General features: G+C 48.4%; 1 protein-coding gene across 8 annotated transcripts in view; it reads left to right on the top strand.

The window, feature by feature from the left end:
* The window catches only part of WHRN (whirlin), an 83968-nt gene that overhangs the window by 24769 nt on the left and 41477 nt on the right, over positions 1 to 17722 (top strand). For all 8 annotated transcript variants that reach the window (XM_037027444.2, XM_037027446.2, XM_037027443.2 and 5 more), the window contains exon 3: positions 6799 to 6924. In XM_037027444.2, the coding sequence (XP_036883339.2) occupies positions 6799 to 6924 (126 nt within the window). The remainder of the gene's footprint in view (positions 1 to 6798; positions 6925 to 17722) is intronic.

The raw sequence follows: 17722 nt of genomic DNA on the forward strand, positions 1-17722 counted from the left end.
GATGCCCTAGGAGGCAAGGAGTACTCTGGACCACACCAGATTGTCCTCCACACGTCTCAGCTCAGGGCTGAAGTGTCTTTCCTCTCCCCATCCCACCTCTTACTGATGGAGTGTGGAAACCCCATCCCCCTGTTGGAGAGCAGTGTCCCTGGGGCCCTCACTCTGGCTCCCGGGGCCTGGGGCCCAGCAGGCTCTGGTTCTCTTCTCATCAGCATCTGGGTCCCGTCATCTCATGTTCCCAAGAGCCATCACCAGACCCCCAGACTCCTTAAGCCAGACTTCAGAAATCCTACCCCAGCCTCAGCAGAGACACGCCTTCTAGGGAAACGAGTTCCCAGGGCAATAGTGACATTAAAACTCACATGAAGCAAAATTATCCCTGAAAATCCCTAAGCTGTCCACTGAAGCTGTTTCTAGTTTCCTAGTAATGCCCTTCTCCCTCCAAAGTGTGAGAGCAGTCCCATGAGGCTGAAGGAAGGGACAGAGGGAAGAACATGTAAATTCCTGGGAATCAGACCTATCTGTTCTCGAGTCACTGTCACATCCTCAGAGGCAAACCCAGCAGAGCACAGAGTGGCTTCTTGTCCCAGCTTCCAGTTCTGTGCTTACTTTCAGCCTCTGCAGCTTTAAGAGGCTGAAACAGATGTGTTGTGGGGAATTAAATGGGGTAGCATCAGTGTGGCAAGGAGGGTAAGGCACTGGAACCAGGCTGCCTGGGTTCAAAACCTGGCTCACACTGGCTGTGTGACCTTAGACAAGTTACAAAGCCTCTCTGAGCCTCAGTCTCCTCTGTAATATGGAGACAATGGTAGGGCCTCCTCTCCCCACCGTTTTGTAAGCCCCATGGTGGCAAGGACCTTGGTCCTGTACGCTGGTCCACCTGTAGTGAGTGCCTGGATCAAGGCCTGGTGTAGCACAGGTGCTCAGTATTTATTCCATGAACAGCTGAATTAAAATGAGAACAACTAGCAGACAGCCTGGTCCATGGTAGACCCTCAATAAATGTTTGCTGGGTTTGTCTCTAAGTCCTGTTTGATCAGACCCATGTATGCATTGTTCTTTGCAAAGTTACAGAGAGGATGTGGCCATCTGCTGCCCAACTTGGTATTTTTGTTGTGATCTGAACAACAGCCACTATGTGCTCTTGAGGGCTAGTGCCCAACCCTTCATTCTCCAGGAGAAACAAGCAGGTTCTTTGTCTCTGCCACCTGTACTTCTGCCACAGTGTCCTCATCCTTAGAGGCCAGCAGGTCTCCAGGCCTGAAACCTTGGGGCTCTTTCTTGATGGGGTGGGGCTCACCATTGCCCTTCCAACTTAAAAACTTGGAGAACCAGTTTAGGGACATGCTGGTGGGCTTAAAGTTTCTCTGAGTATTTTTTTTTTTAACTGTGGCAAAAACATGTAAAATATTTCATTTTAACAGTTTCGAAGTGTCCGGTTGAGTGGTATTAAGTACATTCACACTGCCATGTTCAGGGTGTAACCAATCTCCAAAACTTGTAGCAGTATTTCCTTGCTTTTTAGGGATGAATAATATTCCATTGCATGTACATGCCACAGTTTGTTTATCTACTCTTCTGCCAGTGGACACTTGAGTTATATCAACTTTTGGCTATTATGAATAGTGCTGCACATGGGTGTGCAGATATTTCTGTGAGACCCTGCTGTTAATTTTGGGAGGTATATGCCCATTGCTGGAGCAGATGGTAATTCTATTTTTAACTTTCTAAGGAACCACCATTTTGGGGGCTGTCTTCCATAGAAGCTGCACCATTTTATATTCCCACCGACAGTATGAAAGGGTTCTGATTTCCCTACATCCTTGCCAACACTTGTTGTTTTGTTTTTTTGATAGTAGCCATTTTAATGGGTGTGAGGTAGAATGAGTTTTTTTCCTAATCAGTCTTCACACTGGACCTTCAAATGATACTTAGCAGAGCAGGGACAAAGCCCGAGGTCCCACAGCTGGGAGGCGGTGGTGTTCAGGGGCAAGGCCAGATCTGTCTCTTTCCAAGCCCTCCATCCTAACATTACCCTGTGCTGCTTCCCCAGGGTGAGGAGCCCCAGGGAAGCAAGCTGAGAAGCCTCAGTGGTACTTGCCATGAAGTACAATGTGATGCGTGCTCTGTGAAAGGGAAAGGAAGAGTGCTGGGTGTGCAGGGGAGGGGGATCCTGCCAGCCAGAGATTTGGGAAGGCTTCCCGGGGGAGGCTGCATTTAGAGTTTGGCCTTATGGCACTGGAAGGACAAGTGGTCCAGAGGGAACAGCGTGGCGATGGCAGGAAGGTTAGAAGGGGCAAAGTGGGTCTTGGGACCCCCACTTGGTGTCATTTATGAAACAGGGTTGGAGAGCAGCCCCTCAGGGCTGGGAAGGCGGGCTCGGAGAGTGTGTGTGCAAGGCACTGTTTCCTGTAGGCAGCGGTGGGCTCCCTGAGTGTTCTCCTGGTTGGCGAGAGAAGGGGGGTAAAATGGACTCCAGGTAAGCAAAGACCTTCACGAGGTCTTGAAGAAGAAGGGGTGCAAAGCTCATTTTCAAGAGGGGCTGGTTGAAGTAATAGCCAAAACAAAAAGAGCTCCTGGAACCAGTAATCGTATTTCTGGTTCTAGTCCAGGTGAGCTTCAAAGGTGGGAAATGAGCCTCTGGGGAAAGTTCCTGTGTTCTGGCAGCCTTTTCTCTGCGTGGATTTCAGGGTGAGATTGTTCGTGAGCTGAGGGCAGAGGGAGAGCTCATTCCTTGTAAATGGTGTGAAATGGAGGGTGCTTTGAACCTGCGTACGGGGTGGGCATGTGGCCAGAGAGCAGGCAGACAGGGAAAGCCTTCTGGGGGTCCTTGAGTGGAGGAGATGAGCGTGGTGTTTCTAGATCCCATGCAGAGGCAGGTGCATCCCCACTGACCGGCCGAGCAAGTCCGGGCTTCAGGGGACCCCCCTAGTCTGAGAGCAGAGGCACTGCTGTGAGTGGGGCGCAGGCGGACCATCCGCAGAAATGCGGGGAGGCGTTGTCAGAGTCCCCTGCTTCTGTTGTTGCCCCCATTCGGTTTTTGTCACCCCTTTTTATTGGAGAGGGATTATTACCTGGGTGACGGCTGCCAGCCAGAGCCGTGGAACCCCACTGCCCGGTTTACCTATGCACTGTTCAGCCAAACCTGTAAAGTATTTGCAGGTAAATATTCCCATTTTCCAGATGAGAAGTGGAGTCACAGAAAAGCTGAGTGAACTGCCCAGGACACACAGCCAGTGAGTGGCAGGCAGAGGTAGGGTGTGTGGCAGGCCTAGGTAGGTTGTGGGGGGAAACAAGTTGAGGAGAAGCAATGGGCCTTGCCCCACGATTGCCCAGGAGTAAAGGGCAGGCTCAGGATTTGAACTGAGGCCTGTGGGAGGCAGTGCAGTATGCTGTTTAAATGCCCAGGCTCACCAGCTGCTGGCTGTGTGACCTTAGCCACATCATTTCACACCTCCTGCCTCAGTTTCCTTATCTGGAAAATGGGGATAATAATAGAAAGCAGACAGGAGGAGACAGGATTAAATGAGGTGGTGCCTGTGAAGTGCTGAACCACAGTGGCTGGGATTTAGGAAACATGCTTAGTGGCTGATGAATTATTCATTAGTTATTAGTTAGTATTCATTAGTTATTGTTCATGTGATTAGTGGGGGTGGTATTCTTTGCACCGTGTGCCGGCTGCTTCTTACAGCTTAGTGTCATTTCCCAGAGGTGAATTTTGTTGCCTGCCCAATGCTGGTTGAATTCCAGCAAGCACTGGAGGCAGATTTCCCTGTGGGTGATAGGGCTGTTATTACAGGCCTGTGATAAAGATTCCGTTTTATTCCCGTGGAAAGGGTTTATGGAGCGGTGGCGGGGAGGTTTGTTTTCCTCTTTGGCATTCGGAGGGGGCTGCTGCAGACGGCCGCTGCCATCTGTTTGTTCCTGGGCTCCTCTCAGCCCCCTCCACCCAGAATCTTTGTGCCTTGGGGCTGGAGAGACCCAGTGGGAGAGGGCGAGCGCCTGACCCCCCCCATCACCCAGGGTACTGGGTGTGTAGACCCAGGTCAGGTCTGGCTTCTTCCAGGCCCTGAAGGCCTGCCGGGCCTGGTGAGGGTTCCAGAACAGAGCGGCCCACTCTGGCCTCAGCCAGCCTCACTGACCTCCCCAGGTAGGAGCCCCCCCAACCCAATAACCACCACTGTCTTAAGATGCCCACCCTCTCTTGAAGGATCTTCAGAGGGGCCTGTCTGCTGCTCCCCTTCCTCTGAATCTGCACCCAGCACAAGGCGTGGCTCAGACTTGGGGCTCAGTTAGGGTTTGGACAGAACACCAGCGCCAGCTCACATGCACGGCCTGTCCCAGCCTTTGAAGCAGCCCATGCTTGTTATCTCTGAGAAGGGCCTCGTCATCCTTCCCAGGTTACACTCACAAGTTCAGCCCAGTGGCTTGCTCCAGAGGGTCATTTCCAAGAGGATAACAATAGCCAGTGTTTCCTGAGTGCCTCCCCTGTGCCTGCACAGTTCTAAATGCTCCAAGCATGTGGACCCATTTGTCTCTCACCACAACCCAATAATGCGGGTGTGGTTGTTTTCCCCACTTTATTTGCTATTGTAATAAACCCTGTTTGTTTATCCACGAGAACACCAAGGCACAGAGAGGGAAAGTACCTTGCCCAGGATAATACCCAGCAAGTGTATTGCCAGGATTAAACTTGAACGGCCTCTCTCCAGAACCTGCCCGCATAACCGCCACGCTGTCACTGCTCAGAGACACACACCTGCATGGGAGGGACACCAGGGTGGGCCTTGGAGCCAGGTCACTTCACACCTTTCCCAGCCTTGAAGCTGTACTGGGGCAGGGAGGGCAGATCGAGGCATCTGGGTTGTTTCCACCTCAGAGCCTGTGGTTTGCAGATCCTTGTCTCTCTCATACTTTGGGGTGACTGCTTGCAAGGCCCCCCAAGAGTTCCGTGGGCCTCATGGGTGCCCTCCTTCCTAATATGGTCATCCTGTCTGAGGAGCTGGCGCTGGCCTAGTGGAAGCTGGGGCCACCTCACTGGGCAGCCCTGTCCCCCAGGGATGTGCCTCCCTGACATGCCGCAGAGTCTGCAGTCTTTGAACCAAACCCTGGAGCGTCACTGTCTGTCAGGCTCTCTGCTGACAATGGTCTGCTAGCAGGCAGGAGTCAGCTGTGGTCTTGTCTGGTCTTGTCATGTGCAAGATGGGACCCACAAGAGCTAACATTTATAGTGCATTCACTGTGGGCTGGAGACTTGTGTACATGTGTCTCTTAATTTGATGCTTTCCACAGTAACCTTATAAGGCAGACATGATTTTCATTCTCCTTTAATAGGTGAGTAGGCTGAAGCACAGAGAGGTTAAGTAGCTTTCCCAGGGTCACACAGCAAGGGGCCCCACGGGCAGTTTGGATTTGACTCTGTCCTCTTCATCACTTCTATCCAGGGTGGTTGAAGAATTAAAGATAGTGTATATAAAAGGCTTCTCCCGTGATGGGCACACAGCCCTTGATAACTCTTAGATGGATAACTTTTTGGAAATAAAATGTTGGTTGATGTCTTCTCTTACTCCATGAAACTTACCTCCCCTGATGCCTGCAGGCACCCCACCCCTCCCTCTGTGGCAGTCACACTGTGTTCTCTTTGGGTCCCTTACGTGTCACTGGGTCTTAACTCTTTGCAGGACGTTTTCTGTCTTTTGGGGTGAGTTCCAGCTGTTCTGGCCCCACTTCTTTTCTATAAATTCCCTCTCATACCCAAAGCACACCTAACCCGCAGGTTCCTGCAGGCTCCAAGGTGGATTCTGAGGCCCTCCCCGGCCTGCACCCCTTCTGCTTATCCTCCCTCGCCCCCCAGCACTCCCCACCCTGGCCCCACTGACTCACCTCCACCTGCCTGTGCTGAGTGAGGCATGCTCCCCTGCCATGGAGCAGTGACACATGCTGCCCGGGTCCCTGGGAAGTCTCTCCCCCAGCCTCGTCGATTCTGCTCACCCTCCAGATCTCATCTGAGATGTCACTTTCTCCAGGACCCCGCCACCCAGCCTCCCACCCCCATTCAGGTCCATTGCCCCCTTTCTGTGCCCACATGGCCCCTGAGCCGCCCCATCACATTCTGATGACGCTGTACTGTGAAGGTCTGCCAAGACCCTCTGTCTTATTGTCTCGGGTGCAGGACTGTCTGGTTGTCTCCTGGTCCCCTGGTCTGCGCTTAGCGCGTGTTCCCTGTGTTTGTAGAATGCCAAGGCAACACTTCCGTGGTGGGTGACAGAGCAGGAGACCTTTAGGGTGGTGGGAGACTTTCCACTAGTGAGCGATCTATGGGAGGCAGGAGACCCAGGCCTCTGGGGTGGTAGGTTTGGTGATGGCCCCAAGCCTGAACTCAGTCTTGATCCTAAGGAGGCGGGGGAGTGTGGGCCAAGATCCTGGGGCCTGAACGGGCCCTTCCTGGCTGGAGGATGTGGTGAAGGGTGGCCTGTGGAGGCAGAGGGGATGTGTGGTCCCCGTGGTGTGAAGCACATGTGAAAACCTGAAGTGCTCAGACACTCTAGGATGTTAGCAGCAGGGGAGCCTAGAGGTCAGCTCCTTCAGCACCTTCCTTTTATTGCACTTGTAACTGTGGCCCAGGGAGGGAGAGAGACTTCTCCAAGGCCACTCGGCAAGTTGGAGGCAGAGCTGGCCCAGGGGATCCAGAATGTTCCAGGGGATTCTGCAGACCCAAAGCTGTGTGCCCTTCAGGGTATTCCCGAGAGTTCATGTCACGCTTCCGCACTCAAATGCTGTCTCCTCTTCCTCCTGCAGGTGAACCTGGTGCTGGGGAATGGCCGGTCCCTTGGCCTCACAATCCGCGGGGGAGCGGAGTACGGCCTGGGCATTTACATCACAGGTGTGGACCCCGGCTCTGAAGCAGAAAGCAGCGGGCTGAAGGTGAGAGGCCGACTACTCAGGAGGGGATGGGGTTCGCAGGCTGTGTGTGTAGAGATGAAGGAGGGAACAGTCTGTCGTGGAGTTCTTTGCGGCTAACTTCGGTCAGACTTGAGCAGAGTAAGCCGCACCCCACCTCGAGAACTGGTCCCTGCCTCGTGCATCCAATTCATAGCTCAGAGCAAGCAGCAGGAATCGTCCTCCCACCTGTCGTGCCCTGAGTTCTCCTAGCTGTCCTCAGAGCTGGGCATCCTCCCACAGGGTATGGGCAGCAGGCCAGCCTAAGCTCTTCCGTGGCTGCTGTTTTGCAAACACTGCTGATGGCCTGCAATGCCCCTGACTTCAGGTTTGTTACGGTGCATGGAGAGGAAGAGGAGAGAGAGTACAAACTGGGCTGGGGTTGCACAGGGAAGTTCCTGGCTGGCACTCGGTCCAGAGCAACCAGCAATTATCAAAATAATATTGTGAGCTCCTGTTTTAAAGAGTGCTAACTGCAGGCCTGGAATTCATAATTGATGTCACACATACCATCACTTGAACCCTCAGGCAACCCTGTGAGGTAGATTGTTACTATCCACATTTTCTAGTTGGAGAAATGGAAACCTAGAGAGATTAAACAGACTTGCCCAAGGTTACACGGTGATGGGTTGCAGAGCAGGATTTGAGCCCAGGCGGCCTTAATTGCAAAGCACAGGGTCTTCACTGCTGCACAGCACCACCCTGCTGTCAGGAACTTGCTCAGAGCTTTGAGGGGAGGTAACAATGAATGAGGTGGAGACCATGCATGAGGACCTGGACCCAGGACACAGTTCACCTAAATAAATGGCAGTGAGTGTTTGAGCTAAATCTTGATGCCAGAGGTGCCAAGGCAGCAGCGATGTGGAGTGCTGACCATAGGCACAGGTGGCATTTGAGCCAGGCCTTGCAGGATGAGAGAGGTTGAAGGGTGAAGGGGCTGGGGAAGGAGGAGGCATCACCGAAGGAGTCACGTGGTTTGACCAGAGGTGATTGGATGGGTGACCAGCCCACATGTAAGGCCAGGGACCGAAGCACTTGCTAGGTGTGGGGGGCGGGAGGGTGGGTTGCAAACCCAAGTACAGGCAGGACACAGATTTGGCTCTGAGCTTCCTGGCAGCTAACACAAAAAGGGAAGCAGGTCAGTGACATCAGTACGATGAAAACAAACCAGCTGTGCATGAGAAGCCCACTTATTCCTCTTCCTCATAGCTGAGAGCAGCTGTCCCTGGGTCCCTCTTGGAATGTTGAGTGATGGCATAAGCAGTATCTTCCAGAAGTGTGTGAACAGGTTCCATGCTTTGTTAGCAGGGGAATACATTCTGACTGACCCATGACAAGACAAGGGAGAGGGAGTGTGTGTGAGAGATGACACGTGAGGTTCTGGCCTGAGAGGACTGAGCATCTGTCCTCTCACTGCCGGTTGGTGAAAGCTTTTGTTATCATGTTATCCACTTACTGAGGAGTTCCTGTGTCAGGTACTGTGCCAGATGCTTCACAGTCTTACCTAATTTTTACAACAATGTGTGAAAAAGGAACATTCTCATCCCTGTGTTACAGGTGGCAGATTCAGGAGCAATGTTAAACAACTTGCCCAAGGTCACCCAGCTGAGAAGTGCTAGATTTGAACTCATACCCACACCCTCTAAGTCCATGTTCTTAACCACTACATTCCGGCACCTCCCAGGGATAACATAGGTGTCATTCTCTCCAGTTTACAGCTGAAGAAACTGAAGTTCACAGAGTTAAAGATCAAATTCTTGTTAATGTCAGAGCTGGGATTTGAACCCCAGCCTGACGGTTCCTGGGCTGTGTGCATGGAGATGCAGGGGGAACATCTCCATGGAGTTGCCTTGTCTAGGGGAAGACAGGAGCCCTAGGAACTGCCACTGGCGAGCTGTGTGAGGGCGGGCATGAAGCCATTCCCCCCTCAGGGCCTCAGTCTCATTGCTTGGCAAGAAGCAGTTGTACAGTTGGGCTAGACGATCTCCCAAGCTTTGTCCTAGACATGCATGTTTCTTAGCCTGAGAGGCCAGACAGTGCCCAGACACCAGGAACACACTCCATTCTCTTTCACCTACAGATTGTGTATCCATAGAGACATGCCGGAGCAGCTAACCTGCTGGCAGGTTGTGTGGAAGGAAGCGGGTATCACATATAGGCAGTGGGTGTACATGATGGACCCCCTCCCTTCCTTCCATTTAATCAGCGAATATGTACTAAGCACTCTGTGCACCAGACACTGTGCTCTCCCTGTGGCTTCTGAGCTGAGCAAAATGGGCATAGAATCTGACCTCCAAGAGCTTACTGTCTAGGGGAAAGACCAGGGAGAAATTGCACAACTGTTCGTTTAATTACAACTGTGGTAAATATGAAGATGGTGAGCACATCAAACTATGTGAGTGTATAATGGGAGACCGGCTCTTGTGTTGAATATCTGGGAAGACTTCCTGGAAGAAGAAATATTTCAGTTGAAATTCAAAAGGAGAAAAGAAAATGAATAATGTGAAAGAGGAAATGAGAATTTCAGGCAGAAAGAACAGCAAACGCTAAGCCCCTGAGGTGGAAAGAAGTGATCCAGGATGCAAAGACCATCCTGTATGGCTGACTGCAGAAAGTCAGGTGGGGAGAAGGTTCTGGATGATGCTGACAAGGTGAACAGCGCTGGATCATCCAGGGCGTGTAATTCACCCAAGACTGTGCAGCTGTGAAAAGCTGATGCTTGAGATCTGCCGTCAGTAATATGGAAGGATGTCCATGATCTGTTATGAAGAGGTAACAAGACTGCAAAACTGCATATGTAACAAATCTCATTCAGATTATATACGTATGTAGGAATGTTCACAGAGAACTATGTACACGGACATATACCAAAATGTCAACAGTGCTTATGTATCTTGAGGTGGTAAGATTACGGATGATTTTCACTGTTCTTTACATCCTTCCGCAAGTGTCTGAATGGAGCAAGTATTACCTTGGTCCATCAGAGGAGGGGTCGGTCCCTGCCCAGCTGGCTTCTGCACTGAAGCTGGCACACAGTGGGGCTCCCATGAAGCCCAGCATACATGACCCAGTCACTGAGACACTGAGTCTGCACAAACACTCCCCAGCTGGGGCCCTAGCCACAAGCAGCATAGTGATGACCCCCAAAATGGGACACTCGTGGGAACAGAAATCCTGCTCCAACCAACCCCAGCCAGGATGGCAGCAACAATAAAGCCATTTCCATTTTCAAACAAGGCAGAGGGAAAATATTCCATAGAAGTTTCCTAGTCACTTTAGTTTGCCTCTCAGTTGCAGGCAGTCAAAGGCTTTATTTGCTCATAAAATGATGGCCTTCAGTACAGTCCTTTCTGTCTTTGGTCTCCTCCACAGTAAAGCATTTTATATTCCCTGCCACTATTTTACTTTCCCCTCCAAGTTCCCTCAAATATGCTAACACCTGCCTACACTCACTCCATCCAGGACTCATGAATTCCATCTATTGCCAATGCACTTTCCGTAGAATTAGGGATATTGAAATGGAATAAAGGGGCTTGGCTTTGTGCGTGGTGGAGCTGGAGAACAGGCTTTATTTGTAAATAGGGCTCCATGCTGCTATGCAGAGCTCTCCTGGGGTGGAAATACTGCCTTCTGCCTGCCTCCCTGCCACTCGCTTAGCTCCTGAGGGCCTGTGTGAGTCCTGGGGAGGAGCTAGTCAACACTGCTAGGAGAAGGAGCTCTTAGGGGGTCAGGCACTTCCCAGCATTTGCCCTGGGGGTGGCCGGGTACAATTGGAGCTGTCCTACCCCCCACTATGGCTGACTTCCCTTCGGCATTTATCTTTAGGCTGCCCTTATTCCTTTGCACCTGCCTCCCTCCATTCCCATTTTTAAACTCCACCAAAGAATGGGCTGTGAAGCCTTGTTTGTTCAAGGACAGCCAGATTGACTGGCATTCAAAAATAATAATGATAGCAGTTGCTATTTATTAACCAGTTCTTATGAATTGGGCACTGTGCTAAACACTTTAGGTACACTCTTATTTAATCCTCCCAATAGTCCTGTGGTGGGCATTCGCACTGCCATTTAATAGATGAGCATCTGAGGCTCAGAGAGGCGGAGTAACTTGTGCAGGATCACACAGAGATCTGGGCCCTAGCCTTCCAGGCCCTCCAAAGGCTATGTGCTTTGCTCTACCACCTCCCTAGTACCCTAACTTGACCAAATGAAAAAAAAGAAAGTGCAGAGAGAAGAAACAAAGGACATTTGGTTTTCCATGCTCCTGCAATCACCACACTTCTGAAGCCCAGTGTGGTTGTCATGATCCTTCCCCATTCCATGGCCTTCACCCCTGAGGTCACCCCAGGGTACTGGTAGGAGCTAGGCTGCCATCCTGGCTGGGGTTGGTTGGAGCAGGATTTCTGTTCCCACGAGTGTCCCATTTTGGGGGTCATCACTATGCTGCTTGTGGCTAGGGCCCCAGCTGGGGAGTGTTTGGTGCAGACTCAGTGTCTCAGTGACTGGGTCATGTATGCTGGGCTTCATGGGAGCCCCACTGTGTACCAGCTTCAGTGCAGAAGCCAGCTGGGCAGGGACCGACCCCTCCTCTGATGGACCTTTGCCAGGTCTGTTCTCCCGACCCGTCCTCTCTAGACTGAGCCTAGGTCAACACCCCTTTGCTGAGCTTCCACCAGGCAGGTAGCAGGTGATCTTGATCTGTCATCTCTGAACTCTCACCACAGCTCTGGGAGGTAGAAACTCTTTAACCCCATCATAAACTGGGAATATTTATTTAATGACGGTCTCTTCTCTCAGATCATGGCTGCATGGGGCAGAAAACTGTGTGTTCTTTACACACTGTATCTCCCTACCCAAGCCAGCACCTGACACACAGCAGGTATTCCAGAAAGATTTCTTGTGTCAAAGAGTGACTGCGGCCAAGGCAGGCCCTGAACCGGGTCCTTCTGAATCCAGAGCTCCAGCCTTGACTACTGCTTCATTGCAGCCTGGTCTGAGCACAGCACAGAGCCTGCACTCTTGCTTAAAGGAATGAGTCCCACTAAGAAGTCCTAGTGTTTTTTTTATTATATTCACCTGGGTTGTGACAAGAGCAACCAGACCCTTTCCCTCAGTGACCATTGGCTTCGAGCTGAAGGAGCTGAGCAGCGACCGTGGCCCACAGTGAGGGTGGCTCCTCACAGGTACCCTGTGGGTGTGAGGTGCTGCCTTCAACTCTTCCCTGATGGAGGGTAGATGGCAGGGATATCCTGATATCCTCTATACTCATATGTCTCAGCCTCCAGCCTCCCATTTTACACACGGGGAGACTGAGGGCCAGTGGGAGAGGGAAGAACTGGCTGAGCATCATGGAGATGTGGTCCAAGTCTCCAGATTCCCTTCCTCATCAGGCAGCTTGACTTTGTCTGCTGACTGTGTCTCCACGTTTCCCCCAAACGGTTCTGCTGGGAGAGAACAAAGCTGATAAACTCACCAAGGCTGCTTTCTCCCTATTCTTGGTGCGTTAAGGGGAGGGGCTCCTGTATATTACCTGCTTAATGAGGATTCTTGAAGAGCATTTTGATCTGTGATTGTGGCTGATTTTACAGCAGTCCTAATGAAGATGGCAAAAATGAGTCCTAATATTTATATAATCCCTGACAGTTAAAAAGTCTTAGATAATCGCGTATTACAAACAGCTTACTTATAAAACCTTACTTACAAACTTAGATGAACGGACCAATGTCTTGGAAGCCAGACTAACACTCAACAAAGAAGAACAGATAACCTGAAAGTCCTACAGGTGCATCAAATAAATTGAATTAGTATTTAAAAACCATGCAAAAAAGAGATCTCAGGCCCAGATGCTTTCGGTAATGAACTCTGCTGAGTAGTTGAGGAAGAATGATTATGGAAACTCTTCCTGAAAATAAAAGATGAGACAACACTTCGCATTTCATTTTATGAGGCCAGCATTATGTGATGCCAAACAAATACATTACAAGAAAAGAAAACCGCTGACCACTATCCTTCATGACCCGGATGGAAAAATCCTCAGTGTAATATTAACAAATCCAATCCAGCAATCTAGAAAAGGGATAAATGAGTTTTATCCAAGGAAAGCGAGGCTGATTGGACATTTGCAAATCAATGTTATTAATAGACAAAAAGAGAAAAACCGTGTGATCAGAAAAAGCATTTAACAAAATTCAATGTCCATTTATGATAAAAATTCTCAGCACACTGGGAATCAAAGGTAACTTCCTTAACCTGATGAAGGGCATTTCCACAAACCTACAGCTAACATATTTCATGGTGGAAAACTAAATGCTTTATTCTGAGATTGAAATAAAGCAAAATTTCTTCCCTTACCACTCCTATTCAGTATCATACTAGAAGTTGTAGTCAGCACAATAAGTCAGCAAAAAGAAAGAAAAGGCATACAGATCTGAAAAGATGAAATATAGCTCTCTATTTACAGAGACTAATCATCTATATAGAAAATATCAAAGAATCCACAAAACTCCTAAACTAATAAATAAGTTCAGCAAAGTGGAAAGACACAGTCAGCATACAAAAATAATTGTATTTTTATAAGCTGGCAATGAAAAACTGGAATTCAAATTGAATAAAAGCACTGCAGTTTAGAGTAACACCAAAAAATACCAGGGGTAAAAAACAAAACAAGTGCAGTATTTGTATGCTGAAAACTACAAAGCTAAAGAAGACCTAAATAAATGGAAAGATATACTGTGTGTTCATGGATAGAAGACTTAATGTTATTAAGATGTCATGTCTCCCGAATTGACCTAGATTCAATGGAATCCCAATTACAATCCCAATACTCTTTTTCTTTTGTAGATTTTTGCAGGCTGATCTAATTTTTAAAATGGAAAGGCAAAGAAACTAGAGAAGCCAGAACAATTCAGAAGCAGAAGAGCATTGTTGGAGGGCTCACTATCTGATTTCTAGACTTCCTATAAAACTATAGTAAGCAAGATAGGTGCAGTCAGTGTAATGGAAAGATAGGCACAGATCAGGGAAATAGACTAGAGAGTCCAGAAATAAACCTACGCAAATATACTTAACCAATTTTTGGCAAAAGTGCAAAGGTACTTCAGTGCAGGTAGGATAGTCCTTTTAACAAATGGTACTGAAACAATTCAGTATGTTCAAATGAATATGCAAACAAATGAACCCCAACCTAAACCTCACACCTTATATGAAACTTGACTCAACATGGCACCATAGACCTAAAAGTAAAATATAAAGCTATAATATTTCTAGAGGAATATGTAGGAGAGAATCTGTGTGATCTTGGGTCAGGCAAAGAGTTTTTAGAAAGAATACGAAAAGCATGATCCATAAAAAATTTGACAAAGTGGACTTTATCAAAATGAAAAACTTTTGCTCTGCAAAAGATACTTATAAGAAAATGAAAAGAGAAGACACAGAGTTGAAGAATAAAATATTTTCTGTAATTATTTCTGACAAAGGACTTGTATCAGTAATTTATAAAGAACTCTCAAAATGGGCAAAAGAGCCAGGAAATGGTTTTGTATGGAGCTATAGTGCAGAACACATGACTCCATTCAGTTGTCACACCACAGAGTGAATTCTACTGTATGTTAATTCTGAAAAATCAACCAGGATGTGGGGGGATAGATGGAGTACAGACTGAGATGGATGAAGACAAAGGAATCTAACAGTATTACAAATAATTCACATACCACGCTGAAAGGGAATGGAGAAGAAAGGAGATGATCTAAGTAATTTTGAAAAACATTGTTTTGACTGATACTATAAGGCAAAACATAGGGAAAACTGTAAACAAACACTACTCCAGTTGGCAGTATTTTTTTTCTCAAAAGCTTGTGAGTTAGGAATTGTGAAACTACTTCCTTCATACCCTAGGGTTGAAAAAATAAAAAACTGGAATTCAGGTAGAGAGAGCCAGGGTCTCACTCTCAGAAGTTTCAAGTAAGGACAGGGGAAACTAAATCCTGGGGCGTTGGATAGTCAGAAGTTTCAATATGGACTCAATTACAAAGAAGAAAAAAATACATGTATACACGCATAGAAATAGATATAGAAACAAACAGATGTGTGAGTTAGTACACATAAATACAGTTTTCCACTCTATCCGTTGGGAGGGCTAAAGGCAGGGACACCCCAATACAAATGGGTACATCTTGCACCCACAGCTTGGTTTCTGTTCTCCAAACAGAGGGACCATGGCTCTTTGTGGTGGTTCCAGGGTGAGGGCAGGGAAGGTACGAGATGACCCTAGGGTATCTTGTGGTACCAGGAAGTAAAGATGTGCTACAAAACCAATCAATGAAACAATCTGTCAGCATATCAGATGTATTCAGAGCCACGAGAAAGAGCTCCCAGGGGCCGGTAGAGAAGGCAATAACCATCTGAGTCCTTACTGATGTAATTACATAAAGAAATGACTAAATAAATGGGGAGAAGCAACAACTCTTCCCTAAGGAAAAATTCCCATTAATAAATGTAAAAGGAATAAGAGAAGAGAAAAATCACCATAGAACATTATATTATAGTAATAATTGCCGTAGGCAAGACACACAAATGGTTGTTAAATAGGCGGAAGTTTAAGCAGAAACAGGATTTTTTTGTGGGTAGTTTCAAAGTATCTCTACCAAAATATGTTATAATTATAAGGGGAAAAAGAAGTTTACAGTGGATAATCCTGGAAGATACCAACTTTGCCAAGTTAATACATATTTTAAGAAATTTTTACTTTTTTTCTAATTATAAATATAAAACTTGCCAGTTGTGGAAAAGTCGGGCCATACCCTGACTGGTGTTGCAGTGAAGGTCCTTCCTCCCTGCCCTGCCCCTATCCAACCTTGAGACGTGACAGCCGTCAGCAATTGACATGAACTTTTTCTATCTGGCCTGTCGTACACACAGGTCTTGGGGACCCTTTTTGTTTGTTCTGTTCCTTTTATGACCCAACAGTCAGCTTCTTTGAAAATTGCTTCCTTTTCAGTTCAGAACCTGACATGTCTGATTTATAAGATTTTGACTAAGTAGTTGTGTCTTTGGAGTACTGAGATGGGCCTTCTCAAAGCAGAAGCACAAAGTTGTAGCGAAAATGTATTTTAGCCTTCTTGCTGTGATCATTTTGTGTTGCCGTGATTGAGTACTTTTAATGTTCTCTTTTCTTCTGTCAGTTAACAAAAGGGAAAGGACAATGTCTCCTGAGTGTGCCTGTCTTTAGTCTTCTTAAGTGGACTTTGGAGAGAGCCTCGTTGGCTGGGCAGCCAAGGGCGTGGCCGTGACCCACCCTTGGTGTGCTGGGCTCCACGGATCTTTGTGCTTGGAGCACTGTGGGCGTTTGGGTGGGCGTCAGGTGCTGGCAACCTGGGGAACTGCAAGGTGTGTGTGATGCAGCACCTGAATTTGTGTGCTCTGCATGGAAATCGTGTTCAATGGGGAGGGTGGGAGTGAGTGAGAGGCAGAGAAATGATGACAGCAAACATCCACTGAGTGATTATTCTAGGCATCAGGCACCTTGCTAAGTACATTTTGTGTTCCACTTTAATGGATCCCTAAGCAATCCCTGCGGTAGACGCCTTACAGGCATTTGCTGAAAGATGAGCAAACTGAGGCTCAGAGAGGTCATCACTTGCTCAAAGTCACACAGCAAGGAAGTTGTGGACCTATTAGACCCAATAACCCTGAATTTGTCTGATGAAAAAAAAAGATTAATGGCCCTTAGCTGCCAGGCGCTCAGCCCTCCCTGCTTCTACTGGGTTCTCTGCCCTCAGCAGATTACCCCCATCAGTCCAGTGTTTCCACATATTCTGCTTTTGGATTTGGAACTTGGGTTCTTCTGGCCATTCAGAATATGTTTCAGTAAGAGCATCGTGACAGTGGCAGAAAGTGCAGCAGTGTGAAGGTAGTGATGATGACAATCAGGAACAATAATAACAGAAGGAAGGAAGTTTGGGCAGAGCAGTTTCCCAGTGTTTCTACTGGACAACAGTAATAGTAATCATCAGCATTTGGGGAGTCCCCCCTCTTTGCTGCTCAGGCTGCATGTGAGCGCTCTGCCTGCATGGAGTCATTTAATACTCCCAGCAGCCTGGTGAGGAGGAACTGATACCACCCTCATTATACAGATGGGCATCTGAGGCCCAGAGAGGTTAAGTAACATGCCCAAAGTCACACAGCTAGTAGGCAGAGGAGCTGGGATTGGAACTAAGACAGGTCTGGTGGTTAGTCACACAAGTCGGGTTCCCGCCTCTTCCCTCTCCTCACACTCTCTCCTCCACCAACCCCAGGGCTCTTAAAGAGCTTCAAGGGGTCATCCCTGTGCAAACTGGGAGGAGCACAGGACAGAGGATATTCATGGAGTCTACATAATCACAGCACAAAACCAACTGTTTATTGACCACTGACAGCGGGCCCCTTCCCATCCAGGGGCTTTCTGAGTCACCTTATTCTGTCCCCACCATAGCTCTGAGGAGGTAGTGATTGCCATCATCCCTGCTGTGTGGATCAAGAACCTGAGGCTCCATGAGATTCAGCAGCTCTGCCTGTAGCATGCCTGTGATTCAGGTGCAGGGCCCCCGGAAGCCGTGTGCTCACCTCTGTGCACTGCTGCCAACGGGGATGGCTGAGCCCAGAGGTCAGATGCCTCAGACTGATAATGCAGTTTTTATTTTACATTGGGAATGGCTTTGCCCAAGTTTTTCTGCCCCCAAGTCCAGTGCTCTTTCTACTCCCAGGACAGCAAGTGTCTGTATCTTGCATGCCAGCACTGTCTCAGTTGGTGT

This window comes from Manis javanica, chromosome 2 (assembly GCF_040802235.1).
Source record: "Manis javanica isolate MJ-LG chromosome 2, MJ_LKY, whole genome shotgun sequence".
In the NCBI taxonomy this organism is placed as follows: domain Eukaryota; kingdom Metazoa; phylum Chordata; class Mammalia; order Pholidota; family Manidae; genus Manis; species Manis javanica.